The sequence below is a fragment of the Copidosoma floridanum genome, unplaced genomic scaffold (genome assembly GCF_036245765.1).
Source record: "Copidosoma floridanum isolate Cflo_tuat_1 unplaced genomic scaffold, Cflo_Japanese_pri ptg000023l, whole genome shotgun sequence".
Classification (NCBI taxonomy): Eukaryota; Metazoa; Arthropoda; class Insecta; order Hymenoptera; family Encyrtidae; genus Copidosoma; species Copidosoma floridanum.
The window spans coordinates 2,209,287-2,233,691 of record NW_028321900.1 but is presented as its reverse complement, the minus strand read 5'-3'; the positions used below and the strand labels follow the sequence as shown (position 1 = coordinate 2,233,691).

Sequence of the window (24,405 nt, the reverse complement as noted above, 5' to 3'; positions counted from 1 at the left end):
TCTTCGCTCTCTTTCTCTCGCTCCTTTGTTTTTAAAACATCTCGCACTCGTCGTTTTTAAGGCCAAATAGGTCGGTTATTTATTTAGATTCCAAAGGTTCTCGAATTTTTGAATGCTTATACATCTAGCCTTGTACGTAACGGAATATTTGCTTCCTTTTGTTTATATCGCACCTTTCTTTTCGTTCGTGAGCATTATTTCGTTTTCACAAGTTCGGCGTTTCTTTGGCATTTCATCAATAATATGGAAAAATTACTTGAAGAGCAATTAGTTAACTTCGAACTCGTTATGGATTTCCAAAAAACAATGTTAAAAACTCCTAAAGAAAAGCATTCGATTGGTTGGTTTAAGATGCAACTCGAAAATTTAGAAAAACAGTGGGACAAATTTTATAAGCCGCACAAGAAACTTCTAGCATCAAAGGAAAGATTTAAGGACGAGAAATATTTCGAGGAAGACTATTATTCCTTAGCAATTGCGCAATATACAAATACGAAGACTTTGATTTTAGGAGTAATAAATCCAGGACGCAATCAGTCATCGTTACAGGGTGATAATAATTATGTCGATATAACTATGGAAAGCCCCTTCTATGGATCCCCTCTACCAAAAATCGAGCTGCCAAAATTTTCGGGTAAGCAACTTGAATGGGAAACATTCAAGGGAATGTTTATCGCGCTTGTACATGACGCTTCTACCATTCCGCCAATCTTGAAGTTGCAATACCTAATTCTCTCGCTCGAAGGTGATGCGGCTAATCGATTAAAAAATCTTCAGAGTACTGCCGAAAACTATGAAAGTGCTTGGTTGTCAATTCAAGATCGTTACGACAACAAAAAAATTCTTCTCGCAACACACATGTCTCATATCATTTCATGCCCGTCTATGCAAAAGAAATCGGTCGCTGAAATAAATCGCATTATGGACGTCGTGCGCGAGACCAAACAAGCTCTTGACAATTTGCGTATTCCCGCTGAAAGAATGGGAGAGTTGTGGCTAACGCATCATATAGTAAGTAAGCTCGATACATTAACACGCTTAGAGTGGGAACGAGAGGCTGATAAGGGTAACGAATATCCGACATATAACTCGCTCACCGAATTTCTCGAAAGACTCGTTCGTGTGTTAGAAGCAACTTCACCTACCACCTCAAGTAGCTTGAACTCTCAGTCGAAGTCAAGCTCGCAAAATTCATCGAACAAATCAAAATCGGTAGCTGCGCACAAAACAGAAGTTACCTCAAACAAAAAAAATGCATTGTGTCTCTGCTGTCGTGGAACGCACTATCTTTTCGCATGTCAAAACTTTAAAAATTTAAGCTTGTCTCAAAGATATGATTTTTGCAAAAAAGAGAAGTTGTGTTTGAATTGTCTTCAAACTTCTCATTTTGCCAAGCATTGCCCTTCGCCTAAACGATGCTTTGTCTGTCAGGGCAAACACCACACAAGGTTACATAACGATTCTCAAGGATTGACATCAAAACCTGAAGTTGTAAACGACTCTTTGTCATCGTCTGACTCTAGAGACGCTTCTTCAGTCCATTTTTTGAGTCAGGGAATTGCTAAGAGTGTTTCAGCAGGCAAATCAATTCTTTTGGCTACTGCATCTGTAGCGCTAGCAGACGCACATGGCAACAAGGTCACTGTGCGTGCTCTCATCGATCCAGGAGCTGAGAGATCATTCGTCGTGGAACATGTGCTTTCGCAGCTTTCACTCAAAGCTCAGAAAATCTCTCGCTTGATAACTGGCGTGGGAGCTGAGGTAACTTCGATCGCTCGAAAGGAAGTAAGTATCTCACTGCTCTCTAACGTCGATAAAAATTTTGTCATTCAGTTTTCGGCTTTGGTGTTGGACAAACTCACTAATCTCTTGCCAAAAGTCGAAGTTGATCAAAACCAATGGTCACATACGAAAAGTCTCAACCTGGCCGATCCTTTATTCTTTAAGCCAAGTCGAATCGATTGCATCCTTGGTGCAGATGTTTATTCATCAATCATCATTGATGGCTTAGTGAAAGGTCCAGCGGGAACCCCAATAGCTCAGAACTCTGTGTTCGGATGGATTCTGACAGGAGCTCCTGCGAATAGTCAATCGTGTCATCATTCTTCAGTTCAGGTGTTTCACACATACACTGAATCCTCTCTCGATAAATTCATGGAGAAATTCTGGGAGCTAGAGGAGGTCCCTCAAGAAAGACACCTCACCCCAGAAGAGCAATTTTGTGAAGATTACTTCTCTCTTACTTACGCTCGTAACCCTCAAGGTCGTTTCGTCGTTCGACTGCCATTTTTTAAGCAAGTCTCGTTTTCTGGTTCGCGAGATATAGCCGTAGCTTGTCTCTTTCGCTCTGAAAAGCGTCTAAGCAAAAATCTACTCCTCGCCGACAAGTACAAGGCTTTCATGCAGGAGTACTTGGATTTAAAGCACATGGAATTAGTCCCGTTGAATCAAATTCCACGTGAAGCTTACTACATGCCTCATCATGCAGTTTTTAGACAAGATAAGCCTGAAAAAATCAGGGTAGTATTCAATGCTTCCCAAAAGGATGTAAGTAAATGTTCGCTTAATGATGCACTGTCTCCAGGTCCAAAACTTCAAGCGGACATCACAATCGTCTTAACTCGATGGCGATTTCAAAAATTAGTTTTTGTTACTGATATTATCAAAATGTTTCGACAGATTCTGATTCATCCTGATGATGCAGACTGGCAGCGCCTTGTGTGGCGACCCTCAGTTGAGCAGCCTTTGCAGGATTATAGAGCGCTTACCGTCACCTACGGCACGGCTCCAGCACCTTATTTGGCTCTTCGAGTACTCAAACAGCTGGCTCAGGACGGCCGTACGACGCATCCAGAGGCATCCAAGCTTCTGGACCATCAAATCTACGTGGACGACATATTCGGAGGCGCGGACGAAGTCGACTTAGCTATCGAACGACGTGATCAGCTGATCCAGCTTATGGCATCAGCAGGGATGGAGTTGGGTAAATGGTCAGCAAATAATCAAAGTCTTCTTGATGGAATTGTATCTGGCAACATTGTTGAGGTCCCCGTCGACGTGGACGAGGCGGTATCAACGCTAGGTCTCAGGTGGCTTCCTCAAGCCGATAATTTTATTTTCAAACCTACAATAGCACCCTCTCCATCGATCATAACAAAGAGAATTATTCTCTCAGAAACTGCTAAATTATTTGATCCATTAGGTTGGCTTGCACCGGTCATCGTAACTGCAAAAATCATGATGCAGGATCTATGGATCAATAAGTTCGATTGGGACGTACTGATTTGAGAAGATCTCTTGCAGCAGTAAATGAAGTTCCGTAACTCTCTGACAAAATTAGACGTCATTAAAGTGCCCAGACGGATAGGTTGTTCTAAAATATTTTCTTGGCAGCTTCACGGTTTTGCTGATGCTTCAAAGCGAGCCTACGCTGCAGCAGTCTACGCTGTAGTTCCTGGTCAATCTTCGGTTCTTCTTATGGCCAAAACAAAGGTCGCTCCAACAAAAATGGAGACTCTTCCTCGGTTGGAGCTCTGTGGAGCACTGTTGCTTGTTCGCCTAACTAAGCACCTGCTACCTAAGCTGCATCGACAACCACAGTACATTCACTTCTGGTCCTACTCCAAAGTCGTGCTGAATTGGCTAAAAGGTCATCCATCAAGATGGCAAACCTTCATCGCCAATCGAGTAAGCGAAATTACATCTTTGTATCCACAAGCTGAGTGGCGACATTTAATTTCCTCGTACAATGCTGCCGACTGCACAACTCGAGGACTTACACCTTAGCAACTCTCCGAACATAGCCTGTAGTGGTCAGGACCCATATGGATGACGTCACCACAATCGACATGGCCTTCAACAACAGATGATGACTACGCCAATCAACAGAACATTCAAGCATTGGTAATGCAGGAGGCAGCTTTACAAAAGCATGTCGACGACGACTGTCTGATATATCTGCAACGCTTCTCTAGTTTTGCTAAAATACGCCGTATCCTCGCCTATTGCGCGCGATGGATACTTAACGCTCGTCAGGTAACTGACAAACGTCAATACTTACCTATCTGCTCAAGAGCTTTCTTGGGCTTCTGCCTCTTGTTTTAGAGCACTACAACGTCGACATTTTCCCATCGAATTGGAGCAGCTACAGGCCAACAAACCACTTTCTAAGCGAAGCATTTTGGTACGATTGGCACCCTACTTAGACGAGATTGGCCTCATTAGAGTTGGCGGCCGTTTAGAAAATGCTCCACTTCCATACAGTGAGAGACACCCTATCGTCCTGCCTGGCAATGACACAATTGTAAGGCGACTTGTCCAAGATACACATTAATACACTGCATGGAGGAGTACAACTCATGCTCTCACAGTTGTACCAAACTGTGTGGATCACACGAGCCCATCAGCTCGTCACACGAGTCTGCACTACCAGCTCAAAGAGTTACTCCACTACGTCCATTCGCCATAACTGGGATAGACTACGCAGGGCTAATCCCAGTGCTTTTCTCCAAAGGTTGGGGTGCAAAAAGCACGAAAGGTTATTTAGTAATTTTTGTTTGCTTTGTAGTCAGAGCTGTCCACATCGAGATCGTGTCTGATCTTACGACCGACGCATTCATGGCTGCGTATGATCGCTTCACAGCTCGACGAGGAGTCTGCGACACGATCTACTCAGACAACGCAACAACATTTAAAAGGGCATCGGCGGAGCTCAGCCAAATGTTTTCTGAGACTTCTGAGTTCAACAAAACGGTAGCTGGTCAACTTGCAACTAGAGGCACAACATAGAAGTTTATTCCACCACGAGCGCCCCACTTTGGCGGCCTATGGGAGGCTGCAGTACGCAGCTTCAAGTATCACTTCAAAAGAGTAATTGGCGACTCCAAGCTTACTTTTGAAGAGCTTTCTACGCTGGCAGCTAAAGTTGAAGCTTGTCTAAACTCTCGCCCTCTATCCCCATTGAGTACAGAGCCCACCGGACTAACAGCTTTAACACCAGGGCACTTTCTCATTGGTTCATCGTGCCTCTCACATTCAGAAGAAGTCGAGAAAACGTTGCAGTTAAGCACTAGTAATCGCTGGAATTTGCTATGCCAAATGCGCAACTCTTTCTGGAAACGTTGGAGAGGCGAGGTGTTACAACAGCTTCAGCAACGTAACAAGTGGTTACATCCTCAACCCAATCTACAAATAGATAATATTGTACTGTTAAGGGATGATCTTACTCCGCCAACGAAGTGGCCACTTGGAAGAGTCACGATGCTCCATCCTGGTAAGGATGGACTCGTCAGAGCAGTCACGGTCAAGACGGCTGATAGTAGCTTTGTACGCCCTATCGTTAAACTAATAAAGCTCCCAGTCAACACGGACGTTAATGATACCTACCAGCAGCTACATATAACAAATACAACTTCTTAACAATCCATGTGACGTGATTTTAGCAAATTCAACAAAAAAATTGACATTTTAATAATTTAAAAGAATGTACTAGTAACAATTTATTTTCTTTTCAAACAATTTTTTTCTAATCGAAGATTCGTTATGTATTTTTTACTTTTGTGAAACTTAATTACATATTGTAAGAGGATAAGCGATCCTCATTCGCTTGTCTTGCCCTAGCATATAAGAGAAATTTCAGTTTTACATTTTTTTTTCTTTTTCATGAATTTTATATTAATTTTTTCTTTTTTTTCGAGTTGCATACATATAAGAACTTATATTTTTTAATAATTAATTTGGTGTGATACAGCAAGGTGGGCGGTATGTTCACGAGAACGCGTTTTTAAAATGTAAACAAAGACCCTGAAGCTGCTGTTGCTGGTTGCGAGAGAGTACGGCCGAACTCAAACACATTCTTAAACGTCACATCCATGAACTAGCTTTTACACTTACATGTAAATTTACCAGCAAGTAAAATCTCGGCGATACTGGCTTTTCTCGCTCGCAGGCACGAGCAGTAAGGCTTTGTCTCTCGAGCAGATCAATCGCTCAGCAAAGCATAGTTGCGTCGTTAACGACCTTTTGCAACTTTTAACGTTGAACTTACCGAGTCTCGCTTAGCTCAAAGATTGTTCTATTTTATTGTTTTTTTCTTCTAATCTAATTTTGTTAATACTTTCAGTTGTTTCTTTATTCCGTTTTTCAAACAAGCAAGCAAGCACACATATTTTTGTTATATTATTAAGTTTATATTTATTGTTACCTGTTTGTTAATAAATCTGATTTTAAAAGTTAAACAAAACGAGTGCGTGATTTATTTATATTCTCGAGTTTCTTGCGAGATTTTGTCAAGCCCTCGGAGAAACGCTTTTGACGCTGTAAAGGCAATACTTTGATCCAGTGGCATAAAAGTCGATATCGCGATACGCCGTTGGCTATTTAATTAAAAATTTATAGTTGGCATTGTCGCGAAAATAAACAGATATGTTGATGCATGTCATGACATGTATGGTATGTACAGATATATTTATATGTGAATACGTATACATAGAATGTTCCTTTGCATTTAATTGTATCACCTCGTCTCCAATAATTTTACCAATTCGTATATTGTCTGGGGGCACCTGTCTTATTTCTGGCCATAGTCCATTATCGTACAGATCTTCTTCATATCATCAATGTCTTGAACAGGCCTCATACGATACATAACAGATGTTCTTGAAGGTCGTGTACGTCAGCATCTTGATCTTGCTCTAGATTGGACTGCTAGAGGCGTGGATCTTGCATTTCCTTGATGTAAGATATTATTATTAAAAACTTATAGTAACACAGATGTTAACAGTATACAAATTGAATTTTTATTATTTAGTGTTAAATTATATGCACTAATTTGTAATTACTAATCAATTTACAATAAAAACGTATGGATAAAAAGATAAAGATATTTGCAATTAATGACTTATATACAATGAATTTATATTTAATGCTTGTTATAGTTAGCTGTAAGATATAAAATGGTTTTATTTGTAATATTTGCAAAGCATTATTTTCATTTAAACCAGCTTCTGCTTCGTCATTATCCTGTTGACTTCCATCGCATCTTCTCCTTTTAGTACCAGATAATCTATTGTTATTTATCAGTACCAGAGCAGACCCTAAGTTCGCCACATTGCTTTGTAAAGCTGGAGAATATACTGGAGGATTGGCTGGATGTACATTCCTGGTATTTGATGAACCTCCACTTCAGTCTTCCATTAGAATTGCAGATGTACTTCGATCCTCTACTCTGGGTATGCCACTTTCTAATTCTCATAAATAAGAAATATATTTGTTTCTAAACACATTTTCCTTTTGCCATATAGTATTTATTTTAAAATATTACCATTTTTTGACTGTGAGACTTCTTCAAAATTATTTAATACATTATCACCAGTATCATTAGGACTTTGATTTTTATTCAAGTTTTGACGATGATTTATTTCATTGGTATTATTAGTCTATGCATTTTTCCCTTCACAAGTTTGTATCTCATCACTACTGTCATTTTCATCATTGAAATTAAGATTTTATCGACAGCTGAGAAACTGTGACAACTGTTTTGCACTATTTCCTTTTTTGATATTTCTCCACACAATTTTTGTTGATTCTTTTGAGAGAGCAAATTTTTTTGTTTTTCACGAATTGTAGCCAAAGCATCACTACGTCTTATTTTTGTAAATTTATGGCGTTTTTGGGATCGATCAGAAATATCCTCTTCAGGTCCTGAAATAGAAGAATGAATAAAGCACCAATCAATGACAAGCCAATTATGACCTATATACTAGCCTATTAAGTAAATCAGATATTCTAACAAACCATGAGTATATACGGAAATACGTACCACCAATTGATAAAACTTTGCCAGGAGATATGTGGTAACCTTTCTCATCATTGTCACTTCTGTTGATAAGATACGGTTTACGGAGAAAATCGTTAGGGTTGGAATCTCTTATATCAGATCATGAAACAATAACGACACTAATATTATTGTCAGAAGTATCTGAGAAATATCTGACTGATGATTGCGCGTTCTTGCCCATTATAATTTGAAAAAACAAGGTCACCAACTGTTCAATGGTTTTTGAGCAAGTATCAAAGATTTAGTTGAAGTACTTGTCCAGTAGTACAAGAAACTATGAGATCTGACTTTGATAAAATCATTGCAGATAAGGTTGAATAACCATACTTCACACGTGTGGCATCGATAATTTTTTTTCCAGGGGCAGTCTACACTAAGTTCGTTTTATTACTAGTTGTTTGTTTGTTCGTTTGCTTCATTTCTGATAGTTCTTTATACAGTTAGTATACAAAGTTAGAAAATATATAAATAAGGTTTATATAAAGGTACGTTTTCTTGTGATCGGTCCGTTAGTTGGTCTAATTTTTTCAGAAAGTATACCTGTGTTCACCATGCGTACAGATTATACACGGTAGAGGAATTATACTGACCAAATAACCACAAAAAAAACGTACTCAGTATGTGTGGGGTTAGGTTCGTTGTAGGTTTGAAAAGGCGTACGCAGATCGATACTGTTTTCCTAGTCTCTCTGAAATCAAAGTCCCATTTCGAATAAGTCTTATGTAAAAATAGAACTCTTCCTTCATTCGTGTTTGTATGATTATGCTCCCTTTTTGAGAATGTTGATAAGCTGTAACTGTTTTTTTAAATATATACTCGAGCATAAACGTATTGTTATTGATATTTGCTATATATTCTAATATTACATTTGATTCTAGGTTAACACCTAGTAGTAGTGAGTATATTTGATGTGTATGTGATAACTGTGCTTTGCACCAAGTATAGCTCAAAACCATTTCAAATAGTATAAACAGTACCTCAAAACATGTAAAATTGAAGACATTAGTGCAGGAGTTTTGAAACGTTGAAGTCAAAAACACAAGGTAATTTCTCTAATAGTCATGTTACTCCATTGTTCTTACTATTATACTTATTCAATAATTATATTCTTCTATATTTTAAATTGACAATAATATCCTTAAATCCTCAATGTATGTTAAATATTAATTTTTAGAAAAGTCATTTAAATAACGCAGAAGACGTTATAAGTAGTCAAATACAGCATACTCATCTGCCTCTTAGTAAGTATGACCTACAAAATGATAACACCATGCATTATGAACATTCAACAATAAATGTTGGAAGTGATAATATATCAATGTATCAAGGTTGTAGTACTAGTATTTTTAATGAAATTACTGTTCATAGTGTTATGAATACGCATCCATTATATTTGGACAATGAGGAGGTACGTTTAAAAATATTTTTACGCATAACGGCTTTATATAATGTTGCATTTGTTTATGTTATCCAAATTTTGCTATATTTTTAATAGCTTTAGTATGTGTTCAATAAACTTGGATAAATTATCCTCTTTTCTCACGTATTTATTGACTGAGTGAATAAAAACTTGCAAAAAGGCTCAATTAATTATATTCACTGATCTTCGATAAAAATTTTTTTAAAGTCAATATAAAAATTACATTGATTTTTTTTTGTGTTCATCTAGATTGATTTTATTAGAAATGTCGACGTACTGGATAAAAATTTACTAAACGATTTGAGAGATATGCTAAGTAATCGTGAAAAGAACATGTGTCAATCAAGAAATTTAGATGAACTTATATCAAACAAAAGTTTTTTACAACATGTTTCCATTCCAGTGGACAAATCTCCAGGAGAAATTTTTTTCATGATTGTTCAGCATGCACTTAAATTTAAATCATCTTTTACAAAATTGTGCAATGTGCTACACTTATTTCGCAGTTGGTTTCCAAAACCAATTCTACCTGATACACGGTACAAAGTGGATAATATATTTAATCCTAGTTATTTGGTAGAGTACCATGAAATTTGTCATTTATGTTTGAATTACATCGGTAAAATTATATCTGCTAAATGTACTGTTACTTGTAGTAAATGCAAATCTAAAATAGATTTTGCAAATCCGTCTTCCTGCAATATTCTTGTAACTGTAGACCCATCTTACAATATCAAGCTTTTGTTGGAAGAAAATGATAAGTACTACGATGAAGTATTACGGTCTTGAAAGTACAAAAAGATTATCTATGATACTTTTGACTGTAAACACTACAGATCATTCGTTAAAAATTTACCTTAAGGTAAAAAATGCAGCTATGCCACCGCTACTTTTAATACAGATGGTACACCTCGTTTTGAAAATTCTAAATACTCAGTGTGGCCTGTGTATTTACAAATAAATGAGATCCATCTGACAAAAGATTTAAAACATTCTTACGTGTGGAATATGGTTTGGAAAAAGTAAACCAAACATGAGAACGTTTTTAATTTCATTTGTACAAACACTAAATAATTTGTGTGACAAGGGGGTTGAACGTAATATAAGCGGTGAGGCACGGTTGGTCAAAGTACATAGCCTTGTCAGTTCGGTAGATTCTGTTGCAAGAGCTCCTATGCAAGATGTGACGCAAATCAATGGAACATTTAGATGCAGGCATACAAAGGATTAATAATATAATTGAATGTATGTCTAATTTGATGGAAAATAATGGTAAAAATTTGTACGGAATAAATGCTGTAACTCTGCTTATTAATTTAAAGCATTTTAACTTCGTTGATGAATTTGTACCAGACTACCTTCATTGCTGCTTGGCAGGAGTAAGCAAGCAAATGACAAAGTACTTTTTAAATTATTCATCACAAAATGAAATTGAATACTTAAACATCACACTACTCAGCATTAAATTTCCCCATCAACTTAAAAAACCGTCTAGATCTTTTGTAGACATCATTGATTGAAAGGCTAAAGAGTGGGAAAACTTCACTTTATACTATAGCTTACCAATTTTCCAGTTGGTGTTACCAAGGTACATTATTGATAAATGAAAATTGTTTATCAATAGCCTATATATACTACTTAAGGACTCCATCATTGAAAGCGACATATTCACAGCAGACAAGGATCTACATGGGTCATTCTTTTACAAACCAAAAGGATTTTGCTAAATATTAATCGTTACCTCTCCAATTTGGCTAAAAATTTTTTCCATTTTCTGTATTGAAAAATAAGAGATACGTGTCAGAGGATTTTTTTTATCGCCTATTTTCGATTTTATAAGTTATAACATATTCCATAATAGTGGTTGAAGACTCATCTTAAGCAATGTATAGCTCCGAATTCTTAGGAGCTATAAAATTGTTACCAATGTCACTTTTGTAGCTGAACAACAAATTAATATTGTTATCAAAAATTTCATTGTCTTAATCGATTTTTAACAATTGCCCCCAAAATAAATCGAGTTTTTGTTATTACCATCGTATTTTGCGACAAATTTTACGTAAAAATCATGTTTTTAAAGTATGGAGACTTTTGAATTGTGATTGTTAAAATTTTAATTTATGTAGCACGTAATGGTAAAAAAACTGTTTTTTGAGTATTAAATGATATTTGTACCTCGTATGAAAAAAAGTTAAATGTAATAGTGTAGGTAATTAAAATGTTTACAACGTTTGTTTTTACCATTTGTCAGTATAACCTCAAAATTTTGTATTATCATGCAAAAAAGCGAGAAATCACTATTTCATTATTTATGTAGTATAAATTTTCATTAAAATTAAATCATGAGCGATTTGCTTTCCAATCTTATCTCTTAAATGATGAAAAACGAATTTTTATTAAAGAAAAAAAAAAGGTGTCTGCTTTTATATAAAAAAATGATTTTTTATCTTTTTAATTTTTTGGAATTTTAAAATTTCGCAGGGAAGCCTGCCTACAGTACGATCTATGATTCCAAGAGTTACCAAGTTAAATAATTTTTACTTTGTAACAATGCCACGGAAAGAGGCATGTAAAATGCAAAATACTAGTTATTGATTAGACAGATGTTTCAATCTTTTCAATCTAAAATATCCAACAACAAACACTTCTGATTTAAGGACAGTAAATAAAGACCAACTTTTGAAACTGGACTTGGTAATTTCTTCAGATGGGTTACAATAAAAATTTGTTCTTCTTGCCGCTTGAAGTTATCTAAGTTGAAAAAAGAAGATACAAAAGAGAGTGAAAATGAACTACTAGAATTGGTACATACAATATTTTGATTAATACATTGAGTTCAGACATATCTAACCTCTCGTAGAATTTTATGTCGATAATTTAGTCTAATTTTGTTTTTAGACGCTATGAAAGGAGGATTCTTTAAGTAAAGAATCTGATATGAAAGTTGGGAGCAGTGACGGTACATCTGGATATTTGGAAGATAATTCATCCTTGCAAAGTGAACGAGTGGATTTTTTTTTAAAAGGATTAAGCTTTTTGGGATCTTCGACCATCAAAAAACAAAAACTATCGTCAAATAGGCATTTGGAAGAAAAATCAAAGCAAATATCGTCCGCAATTGATAAAAAAATTTTTAATTTGAGCCGAGATGATCCAGATGATCTTGAAGCAGATGATGACGAGTCCTCGATAAAAAGTGCTTTGAAAAAAAGTTTTAATTCTTCGGCCAACCGCGTTCATAAAATTAAAAATTTTGACTATTTTTCGATCGTGGTCTTATAAAAAAATTGAGGACGCATTTCCTTCCGCAACTCGTCACATGATAGGCATAGCAAACAATGTTGTTATGCCAATCGATACCTATTTAAAAAAGACTAGTATTCAATAATTTAAAAAAATTGTATGAAATTTTTACTAGTACGTATCCAACTATAAAATGTAGTTTCTTAAAGTTTGCTAGCTGAAGGCTGAAATATTGTGTTTTGGCAGGTGCTTCTGGTACTCACTCTAGTTGTGTATATCCTATACATAAAAATGTTAGTTTATTAGTGAGTGGTGCCAATTTTAAACTACTTTCTTCCGGTTCTGAGCTGCCTTTGATCAATTATAAGGATTGTTTGGATCGTATGGTATGCAAAAACAAAACAACTAATTGTTATTTAAATTCTTGTAAGAAGTGCTTAGGCATGATGAATATTATTAAGCAACTGGAGGAAATTTTTGAAGAAAAATGTATTGAAACTGTTACCTACAAACAATAGATTACGGTTGAAAGAACCTTATTGCAGACCCGAATATCTCCATTTGATGAATTTTTACAGAAGTTAAGTGAAGCTTTGCAAAAACTGATATTCATTTTTGGCTAACAAACAAAGGGATTTTTTAAATGAGATGAAAAATAAACTGAGAGAAAACGAGTGTATCGTCATTTGCGACTTCTCAGAAAATTATGCGTTCATAATTCAAAATTCGGTTCAGGGTATATACATTAGAACAACGATTAGGCAACCGTTTACCCATTTTCTATTTATTATAAGAATGACTCGGATTAGTTAAAAATTTCAAGCATTGTTTGCATTTCTGAATGCCTATATTACGACACTATTTCCATAAATCTATATCAAAAGCAGTTGATTGATTTTATTAAAATAAATTTACCGCGTGTTAATAAAATAATATACATGTCTGACGGTGCGAGTGGACAGTATAAAAATAAAAAAAAACTTCATTAATCTCACTTATCACTTTGAAGACCTCAATTTAGCAGCAGAGTGGCATTTTTCCACTTCATATGGAAAAAGGCCGTGCGACGGAATAGATAGGACTGTAAAACGACTAGCTGCCAGAGCAAGTCTTCAGAGAATTAACAATCCCATTGGAACGCCGCCAAAACTTTTTGATTGGGCCACAGAAACGCCGCCAAATATTACTTGTCGTTATTTTACAAATGATGATTACGAAGAAAAAAAAAAATTAGTGTCAGAGAGATTTTTGGGAGCAACAACGATTAAGGGAACGCTAAAATATCATAGCATGGTTCTAATATCTCGTCAAGAGTTAGAAGCAAGGCTATTTTCTTTGCACGAAAAAAAGGTATTGTGAAAATTTTAAAGAGGCATAATTTTGTTATGAAACTGTAAAAAAGATTTACTTGTACATAAAAATTTTGTTACATCTATAAATAAATATTAAGCAATCATGATGTTGACTTGGTTTCTTGTTACACATTTTTAATAATTCAATAAAATATTAATTCTTCAGTTTTTATTGCTCATCTCCGTTGTACAAATAAAAAATTACTCTTAATAAATGATATAATGGTGGTTTCTCACTTTTTTGCATGATAATACAAAATTTTGAGGTTATGCTGACAAATAATAAGTACAAAAGTTGTAGATCTTTCAGTTATCAACAACTTTTACATTCAACTTTTTTGATACGAGGTACAGATATCATTTTATACTTAAAAAATAGTTTTTTTTACCGTTATGTGCTACATAAATTAATAATTGAACAATAACAATTCAAAAGTCTCCATACTTTGAAAACATGATTTTTATGTAAAATTTGACGCAAAATACGATGGTAATAATAGAAACTTGATTAATTTTGGGGACAATTGTGAAAAATTGATTAAAACAATCAAATTGTTAATAACAATAATGATTTGTTGATAATTTACACAAAAATTTTTTTTCTTCAAGTTCAACTCTTTAGCTACAAAAGTGCTATTCGTGAAAATCTTGTAGCTCTTAAGGATTCAGAGCTATCCAATGTTTAAAATGAGCCTCCAACCATGAAATTTGTTATAACTTATACAATCGAAAATAGGCGATAAAAAAAATTTCTCTGACACATATCTCTTATTTTTTAATATAGAATTGGGAAAAAAATTTTCAGCCGAATCAGAGAGGTGAAGGTCAAAATCCGTTTGATTTGTAAAAGATTTACCCACATAAGTTTGTACTTTGGACTTGAAAGCATTTTTCTACGAAACCTATGACTTTCAACGTTCACTTACTTCTTTACATATTAAGTACAAAGTGTTTCAAATTGTGGGCCAATTTAGTGTCATTCCACGTTTTCCTTTGAATTAGTAAATCGTGATGTATTAAATGCCATTCACAGTGCAATGGAGGTGAATTTGCAAGTTGTATGATTTATCAACTTATAACGTTGTGCACGTATCTTAACTTATAAGATATTTCCATTTGCTTCGAATAAAGTCAGGAAATACCTCAGAAAAATATTTAAAAACATTAAAAGCTTTTAGCAAATACAAGCTTAGGGAAAGGAGTTAAAATTAATGGTAATTGAGTAGAAATTTTTTGATTAACTGCTAATTTTACGATATCTTGTCAACAAGTCGTTAAAGATGGTTGTCTTTATATGTAATCAAAAAAAATTAATGTTAGATCAAACGATAATTATGCAAAATTATCAGATAATACCATAGGTAGAAATGTTGATTTTTTAGCTGACGAAAGTAAAAAAAAGGAAGTTACGTTGTGCAAGGTAGTTTATACATCAAGACCATTATGTAATAACATTTATGAAGTCCGTAGCATTGGAGATGAAATTTTGACAGTAGATACCGAAAAAATAATCAACGTTTGTATACTTATTCAAAAAGCTCAAAAATTATTTGTTGCTCCATTGGCAAATTTACAACACATTTAATACTAATTAATAAGCGTTACTTCGTTGAAACAATAACTTTGTATCATTTTCGTCAGTGTATATATTTATATAACTATAATAATGAGATTTTGTAGTAAAATGATCTGAATTTTTTTTTAACTGTAATCCTGCTGAAGTACACTGCATAAATAGTTATAAAATATTCAGTGTAATAAATACTTCAGTCTTTAGTATAATTTTTTATACTAAACTACCAGCTGATACGCATTGCAGTGGTCTACAACTTGCAAATTTACTAAGGCCCACATTATTAATTGGGTACTCAAGCTTGGATAGTTGATAGATTTCTTTTAAATTTGAAAGTAACAATTGCTTCTGATATTTTACTCTTTTGTTATCATTCATTTTGACGTTGAAAGTATCTTTTAAACTGGACATTGTAGATGAAACATCATTTCCCAGGTAAACTCTTTAGTTGCATGGACAGTCTCCCAATCCATGCTTCTCCCTATAAAAACATATAGTAAGTATCAAACTTGATTTTAACTTCCAAGTTTATACTTATATTGAAAACATTCACACGTTTGATATGCAGAAGTCCGATACATGTAAAAAATATATTATATCTAAACAATGTTTTCTTCAGAAAAAAACAGTGAATTTTTAAATAAACAGAGTTGAGTAAAACGTCTGGACTTATTTTGTATGAATAAATTGAAAAATTACAGAGTTTCATGAAGATGTAGAGACTGAATACAGGAATCGATATAACTTAACAACATCTAATACAATTTTGGTTTTTGCCATACCTGTTTTATTCGTCACTGACGATAAAATACCTTTTTCCAATAATTCTTTTGCTTTGACTAACAAATTATTTGTAATGTTGAAATGAGGCTGAATTTCTCTGTATGTCCATAATGAAAGACGAAAACTGAAACTTTTAACTTTTTCTCGTTAGTGCATGTTTCACGATGATATAAAAACTTTCTTTTATTGGAAAGTTATACACATGGAGAAACAAGAAACCATGATAATGCTACTTTAATATCGGTATTTTTAAAATCTTCTTCTAGCAATTGACAGAAAAATAAGTACCATTATCACTGATTTCTGTTTCATTAGAAATTATAGTTCTAGTTGCACTGATAAGATCTGAAATTCAATATTTCATTGTATTTTTTGGCATAGTATAAATTTATGTAGGATATCATATATTATTTTATAAATAAACAAAAATTAACTTGTTATTTCTCAATACTTTAAATAATTACTCTATCATTTGAATGAGTAAATAATAAGAAAGCAAAAAATACTTTGATAGTAAAAATTACTTTATCCTTCAATGCAACAGTATTATGTTTATAATATACGTCAATTACAGATAATGAATATGAAATTGATTATTGCATGAAGTGAAAGTTACAGTAAAGTCTTTTATAATCAGAATAACTGGCATAAGGAAGCGTAATGGTGTGCTGGTGTCTCATCTACTAAAAAAAGTATCTAGGATGAGTCACACAATCGTACTCTTCCATTTGTGCTTGCGCCTCCTTAAAATTATTTCAAAATTCATACAAAAAGTGTATTTAATGGTTACACCGTCAAATTTATTAAAAGTAAATTTTGCAATATTTTTATCTTTCAAGTGATACTGTTTGAGAACTAAAAACTGAATAATGTAAATGTTTTATAGTAGTGACTTTAAATCAAACTTTATTTTTGTATAACTATTTTGAAGACTCCCTTTTTTATTTTAGCTAAACAAGCTGATCAAAATATTGTTATAAAAATGGAAAGCGAAATATTCTATAACTTGAAAAAGTAAAAAATATACATAACCTCATCCACCTTCCAATGGTGGATTTACATATAAACATGATTTAATCTGTAGACTGCCAATTTTGTTTCGATAAATGGAACATACCAAGTGTTCCGAAGTCAGGCTTAAGATAACTCATGTTAAGTCTCTTGATGCTTTTCTGAAGCCACTTGTTTTAAGATGTTTGTTGAGTTTGAAAGGGTTGCAACATCAATCATATCGAACTTTCCACTTGACATTGGACATCTTGAATTACACCATGTATTAAATTAATAGAATAACTGCATACACTTGTAACTTGAAACTGCACAACCAAAACAATAAAAGTAATTTTTATTGTATGCAAAGAAAATTCAAGTATTGTTAAGATTACGAAACAAAAAGACATAAAAGGGCTAACAAAAAATTAAGACTTCAGTACGCTAAAAACTAAAAATGATACAGTCAAACATTAGTGTATGTTTCATGAATGTAACACACATCGGTATAATACAGGTGTAATCTTTAGTCTATAAGAGAAAACATTAATATACAAGCTGTGTATTTTTGAAGTAAGACTTTTTATGTTGGGCCGTGAACAGCGTGAGGGGAAATACATTACAAAAAAACATAGCCACCAACCTTGCGGCCCAAGCCCTCTTCTCAATCTCCTTGCCTATACACTTCCTCCTTCTGCGTCTCTCTCTTTCGCAGTGAGCGCCAGTATCCTGTTTACTGCTTTATATATCTTTCTCTCACATGTACGCTGTTTGCTCCCTTCCCCTCACACTGGTACTATACTTCTATATGTATGCATATATGATAGTGACCTAAAATACAATAAATTTGTAATGAAGTCTTAATTTTCATTATTTTATTTACTCGTGCCACTATATCTGTTTTTTGATTGACTCAAACATTTCGAACGCTGTAACTGTTAGTATTGTTATTATTTGTATAACTTATTTTACTTGCTTCCTTTATAACTTCATTATCATTTATCTTTTCAACTAAATTTTGTGCGACATTTACTTGTATTGTGCCCAATGGATTTGCAATTAGCGCAACTTTTATCCTTTGCATTTTGTTTATCTTGTTTTACTTGTGCTGGTTAGCCACTCGCTTTTATATCTGAGTTTTCAATTTTCTTATTTGTTGCATGTGCCACCAGTTTAATAGATAATTTTGTAGCGTGTTCGCTGTATTCGTTGCAATACAAGCAAAATCGGTAATTCCCTGTTATTCTATTTTTCTCTGTCGTGTCACGTATAATCACCGAGGATAATTATCTGTATCCCTTGCCTCTAATCTCGCTAGGTATACTTGAGCCTCGATTCACGCTGGCACTGTGTCGGGTAGACTTTTGTATCTCATATGTGTATTGATTTATGGCTTCTTGAAGTGTTTGCCTTGGCATAAGCGGCACTTCTCCGTAATCGTAGTATGCGTGACGGTTGAGCTGCTAGCTCCCTTGTCCTTCTTGCGGTTATGCTTGTCTATTGAAGATGCGACTATCTCGAGCATCGAGATACGTTGCTCAATAAAGAGCTTGAGCGTAGCAAATGTTAGTGGCTCGGTGGTGTTGCCAAGTGTAGATTCCCACTCTCTAAAAGTTCGAGCATCGAGCTTCCGGACAGTGAAAGCGACCACCAGGTCGTCCCATTGAGCTGTGGGTCGTTTAAGTTGCTTGAGCGCAGCTAAGGCATTCACAGTGCCACTGAGCAATGCCTTAAGGTCGTGCGCTGATTCCGCAGTTACAGCTGGCACTGAGAGAAGATCACGAGTTATTGCTGCTACCAGGCGTCTTGTGTTGGTGTAATGATCTTCAAGCATCCCCCATGCGACCTCGAAATTGGCATCGATTACTTGCACGGTTCGCAACATTTCGGCAGCCTCACCCTGTACGTGAGTTCTCAGCTGTTGCAATTTCTCAACATTGCTTATGCGAGACTCACGTAACACAATGGCTGAAAACAAGTCTTTGAATTCGAGCCAGTCGCAGAAGTTGCCCGAAAATGTAGGCACCGGTACGGCAGGCAAACTTCTGGGTACTACAGGAACAGTGATTGGAGAAGGTTGCGGCACTGGATCTGGAGGTAGCTTTTGTAGCTCTATAGACATACCTGAAGCTGATTTCAAGTAACCCTCCTCCGCAAGGCCATAGCAATCTGACTTGAAGTAATCAATCGCTGCAGTATCACCCGTGCACAGCGCCAGAATCCGGAGGTGCTTCTTCAGGAACTCATTCCAGTAAGCGCGTAACTGATCGAGGCGATTTTCTATTGCTTGTCGCGTAATGTTGTTCTGTCCAAGCTTGAGTAGATGATCGTACGCTCGAGATACTCTACCGAACAACTCTTGCTGGTAGATACCTAATTAATCTAGCGTTAGCAACATGCCTCAACTCTGTGCAGTAGTGTGTATAAATTCAAGGTGACAAACAAACCCGCCTGCCTTGGCCAAATCCTAGACGTGGGTAAACTGCTTGTACTCACAGCCGAAGAACACTTAACGAAAACTCAAGACTCTTAAGCTTGATCGACACTCACCCATGCAGCACTACCTCTGGCAATACAGAAATTCTCGCGCCTCCAATTTCAAACTACCTCGACTTTTTGTTCCAAGGAACCACGCTCTGCTTCTAAAAATGTTTGTGGAAGGGCCGTTACCGTCGCGAGCTAAAGCCCAGACCACGTCGAAGACAGATACAGGGAAAAGGATAAACGCGAGACTTGTAATTGTAAATTAACAGCAACATTTATTTTCAATCAATTGGTATACTATGTACAGGTGCGAACTGAGTGAAGCGTTCAACTCAGCCGCGGCGCTTGCTTGGACTGACTAGTGCTACGCAGAGCACGGTGTATTTATATGCTTATATGTGAATTTTCGAGGATATTTTATTTTGCAGATAACAACTATTAAATATATTATGATGTAGAAAAGTATAAATGTAGCACAGACTCTAGAGTATTGTTTTAATCCAAGTAGTAACGTATAAAACATAAGATATTAAATTCTAAGAAGCTCGCGAAGAAGTAAAAAACATTTAAATATTACAGCAATTTCGCATAGTAATAAAATGTACAGTAAATTTAAGCACAAGTTCACTTTAAACTGAACACCATCAAGTATCAATACATTTGTTGCTAAGTGACTTAGAAATGACAATGTGTTCTGTATGGGATGTTCATAATATAAATTTTCTGTATAATGCGGGGGTCATGCATTTTGGTCTTGGACGTTTAAATAGTTTCTATTATCCCAACTTGATCCAAATTCTTCTGAAAGATAATGCCGTACCATAGAATTTTGTCTTTAGTTTCTATTGTCATAACTTGTATTTCAAATAACTAAATTCCTTCTCATCACTTGATCTTCTTAAGCTACTGAAATTTGCGTTTGTGTTTGAGGCTATGTAGTTTTTGCGTAAGTTTGTTGAACCAATAGGCGTTTTAATTGTGTAAGTGCTCGATTTGTATGGTGTTGCACAGCCTGTGTAGTTACTTCTCTTATTATACCGTGTAAGTCTGTGGAATGTTCGACTTGCACTGTCACATTAAGCTAATTAGGAAAGATTGATGAATGTTCATAGCATTACGTCCGTGCTTGGTGGGGGTAGTGAAGTCTCTAAATGAGAGAGATCTATGGGTCGCTGTCTAGGGTGGCGCATTAGTTTCGTAATTGCTTATAACTTACCTATGAGATCATTTCCTGCATTTTATACTTGGCATTAATTTTCTTGGCGTTTTTATCGTAAAAAGTTTCTGTTTTTTTCAGCTTTTTTACATTAAGCCAATGACCTCCGGTCATACTCAAGTGCTATTTGTATTATTTTGTTTTCTGTTAGGTCATTTCGTGTGTTTTTTTAAATTTTCTTAGGTGTATTGTTCTTGCAATTATGCGCCCTGTGCTCGATTTGAGTTATATTTTTATATCATGTTGTTTATAAAGTAGGTGCTTGTATTTAATATTACGCAAAGCTTTAGTCGTAAAAAGAAGATTAACAGTCATTTCTTCGGTTAAGTTTTTTTTACTACCTGCCTTCAAGCTGATTCAATTTTTTTTGTTAACTCTGAGTTATCTTTAGTATCTGTATCGTTTGAGATTAACGTAAAATAAGATGCTTATTGCTTTGTTTGTATAGTTATTATTTTTTTTGTTAGTTACTTTTATTACTTATGGGGCTAAAAAGATTTAATCTATAAATTTTATATTGTATAATAGGTCCTTTTTCTAAATTGATTTTAAGAAGCACGTCTTTCTTTAATCATTTCTGGGGGTGAAAGAGTAAAAATACAGCAATTATTTTATATTCTGTAGTTTGTTCGTTTCATACTTACCAAGTCGTCTCTGCACATATGAAGAATAAAGCTACCCTGATCTGAGTTCTCATAAATCCCCTGACCTTGATGTTAATTGTATTGATCGTTCTCTCTTTTTCCGTATTTTCTTGTCTTTAGAGGTTGCCAGCTGCCTCTAGCGTCCTAAAATATAAGTTCACTTGCTTAATTGATAACTATTTCCTATTATTCTTTGTCCACTCTCCTAACAGTGTTAAATTTTTGTTTTTAGATAATTTTTTCTTTTCTTCTTACGCTCCTTGTTTCCTTATATCGTCACGGTTGACACACTGAATTTGGCATCTGGCATTTTTTGCACAGTTTCAATTTGTATGATGCAAAGATTTTAATAATAATTAATTGTACGTATATTAGATGCCATATCAGATGCACAAATGGAACATCATACTCATACAAAGAAAGGAAGTAAAGTAAGTCTCAGATGTCACGTATATAGTCGTCTGAGGCAAAGTCAAAGGTTACAGTTAATGTGAGACCCTAGGCTTTTTTACTTAATTTTATAGAATAGATTTGATTTTTTATAAATGCTGTAACAATACAAGAAATTTTTTCCCATGTAATGGGATAAAAGTACCTTCTTTCGGCGCAGTATGGTAAAAAATTTGGTTTCTGTCTGCATTAAATAACGAAGAATTCATACATGTATTCATACATAAATCATAGCAAACATGAAAGTACTTAGAATGCGTGAGCTGCATGTCAGCTAAGTGGCACATTCAAGTATATATTGGTGATTCTGCTGTAACTTGCTCAGATTGTGTCCAGTACTCATGCTCACGTGCCATAATGAAATCCAAAACTTGAAAAACGTTACAATTTGTTAAATGTTGTCATCTTCACTTGACATTTTGTCTAATATCGATATCTTAATTGCTTCATTGAGATAATCGATCATTTAGAGTCGAATTTTCTATTCCGACCGATGTCCACAACTCAATTTCACTCATAAAAACTTTCACTGGTAAAAAATAAGGCTTATCTACTACTTGGGCGCATAAGCATTATATACTCTAGCTATTGGTGATTAGATTTGTACCTTAGTCTCACCAAAAATCGACAAAAACGAGTGAGTTTTCACTGCATACATTTTGTCCGTATATTTGCCCCATAACCGTGGTTTTAACAAAAATCAGTTTAAACTAGTAACTTTATGGACTGGAAATGCTAACCAATGGTCAGTTTTGAAAGTATAGGACTAAAATAAATAAATTTTTACGATAGTAGTACCTGAAGTTGTTACCTCTCCAATAGCCAAGCTCTTCTTTTTGCATATTTCGCGCGTACAAACATTTCATTCCGTTCCGACCCCCCATGGAAAAACCACTCGGTGTACGTGTGTAGGTATGCAAACTACAGTTTTTTATCACATTTAAGGCTAGTAAATAAAATATGGGCGGACAAGTCATTGTAATACGTCTATGAGTCGTACGCACACTACAAACATTGAAAATTCCATTCTGAACTTTTCCATTCCAACCCTACGTCACCTCAAAGTGCGGTTTTTTTCGTTTTAGAGCAATCAATCCCAGCCAAATTTTTTTTTTCATCACTGTTGGGCTAAAAGACGAGACACTTGTCTTGGGGTTTCGTCTAATTGGCCTCTTTTCGAGACATAAATGCAAAAACGGTGGTGCTACTTCCAACGTTGGTAGCCAAGTGGTGCACTCCATTAGGTGGCTTTATCTGGGCTTATATGAAAGCAAAAATATAGTTCTAAAGATTAAAATGAAAATCTTCGAATTTCATGACTTGAATATAAAGTTATAGTGATTTTGTGAAAAATACTGAATTTCAGCAAAAATCACGTTCTTAGCGATATTGACGCTCTAATTGAAACAGCTATAACTTTTGATTGAAAGCGCAAAACCGAACTAAATTTCTTTTTAATTAATAGGTGTTGATCCCAGCTTTTACTTCAGCCCAGTAAGAACACTCTAACTATTGAAGAAGCTTAGCTACATCTGTCAGAAAGAGATACAATTATTCAAAAATCGATGAAAACTGACTTTTATAAAATTTCGTATAACTTTTGACCAGCAAATTTGGTAGTGGTATCACTTTAGATATCTGCTATTGATGTTATGTACAGTAAAAATACCATGAAAAAAATTTTTCTTAACCATGTTTTTAACAAAAAATTTTTGAAGTTGATCTGAGCAAGTTACGGAAGATTCACCCATAAATATATATATATATATATATATATATATATATCTATATATATATATATATATACATATGTTTTTGCACACGTCCTCAAATATGCAGAAATATCAAAATTTTCATTATTTTAATATCTCATTCTCCAAGACCTATTCAAACAAGGTGCACTCTTATTTCCTTAAGGACGTTTATCACATTTAGCGTTTTCTCAAGGATCTTCATGAAATTTTTATAGGATGCTCGTAATGATGTTAGAAAGTTAAATGTAGAATTTGAGACTATTTTACTACACCGTTCTTTAGACATTAAATGTTGATAATACTTAAATTTAACACGTAACCTTATGGAGGAGTTACATAAAAATGAAATTTATAAGAAAATCGTCTGAAGAATTTGTCCAATTTTTTTTTTGCATGACACAATACCATAAAATTGATATTATACTGAATTTTCAGTGGAATTGACAAGTTATTTTTGCAATAAAATAAAAAAAATAGTATCAGAGGCCTATGTATAGGTATACAAATGTGTGCCATATGCTCGCTTATTCCCCCTCACCGTTCTCGAGTTTTGCCCCGCTAACTGTGATGAACGTCCTTAATTTCTTTTATATAAACTTAAACAACACACAGGTTGAAAGTCCCACTTTTTCTTGAGGTCCCGAGACCCACACCTGATT

At 34.8% G+C, this 24,405-nt stretch overlaps 2 protein-coding genes across 2 annotated transcripts; both read left to right on the top strand.

Moving 5' to 3' along the window:
• The first annotated feature begins 243 nt into the window (after positions 1–243).
• On the top strand, positions 244–3,786 carry LOC149374026 (uncharacterized). The gene is made up of 4 exons (XM_089595012.1): positions 244–1,212; positions 1,432–1,785; positions 1,834–3,276; positions 3,394–3,786. Exons 1-4 carry the CDS (start codon positions 244–246, stop codon positions 3,784–3,786), a joined length of 3,159 nt encoding a protein of 1,052 aa, XP_089451138.1.
• A 42-nt stretch (positions 3,787–3,828) lies between these two features.
• Positions 3,829–5,418, top strand: LOC149374025 (uncharacterized). The gene is made up of 5 exons (XM_089595011.1): positions 3,829–4,035; positions 4,145–4,303; positions 4,351–4,513; positions 4,568–4,759; positions 4,808–5,418. Exons 1-5 carry the CDS (start codon positions 3,829–3,831, stop codon positions 5,416–5,418), a joined length of 1,332 nt encoding a protein of 443 aa, XP_089451137.1.
• Positions 5,419–24,405: the final 18,987 nt, after the last annotated feature.

Coding starts and splice junctions, on each gene's coding strand:
- LOC149374026 (XM_089595012.1), top strand. CDS start 244: ATGGAAAAATTACTTGAAGAGCAATTAGTTAACTTCGAACTCGTTATG. Junction 1,213..1,431: donor CATCGAACAAATCAAAATCG/GTAGCTGCGCAC, acceptor TTTGTCTGTCAG/GGCAAACACCACACAAGGTT. Junction 3,277..3,393: donor TCAATAAGTTCGATTGGGAC/GTACTGATTTGA, acceptor TTTTCTTGGCAG/CTTCACGGTTTTGCTGATGC.
- LOC149374025 (XM_089595011.1), top strand. CDS start 3,829: ATGACGTCACCACAATCGACATGGCCTTCAACAACAGATGATGACTAC. Junction 4,036..4,144: donor GGATACTTAACGCTCGTCAG/GTAACTGACAAA, acceptor GAATTGGAGCAG/CTACAGGCCAACAAACCACT. Junction 4,304..4,350: donor TGCCTGGCAATGACACAATT/GTAAGGCGACTT, acceptor TGCATGGAGGAG/TACAACTCATGCTCTCACAG.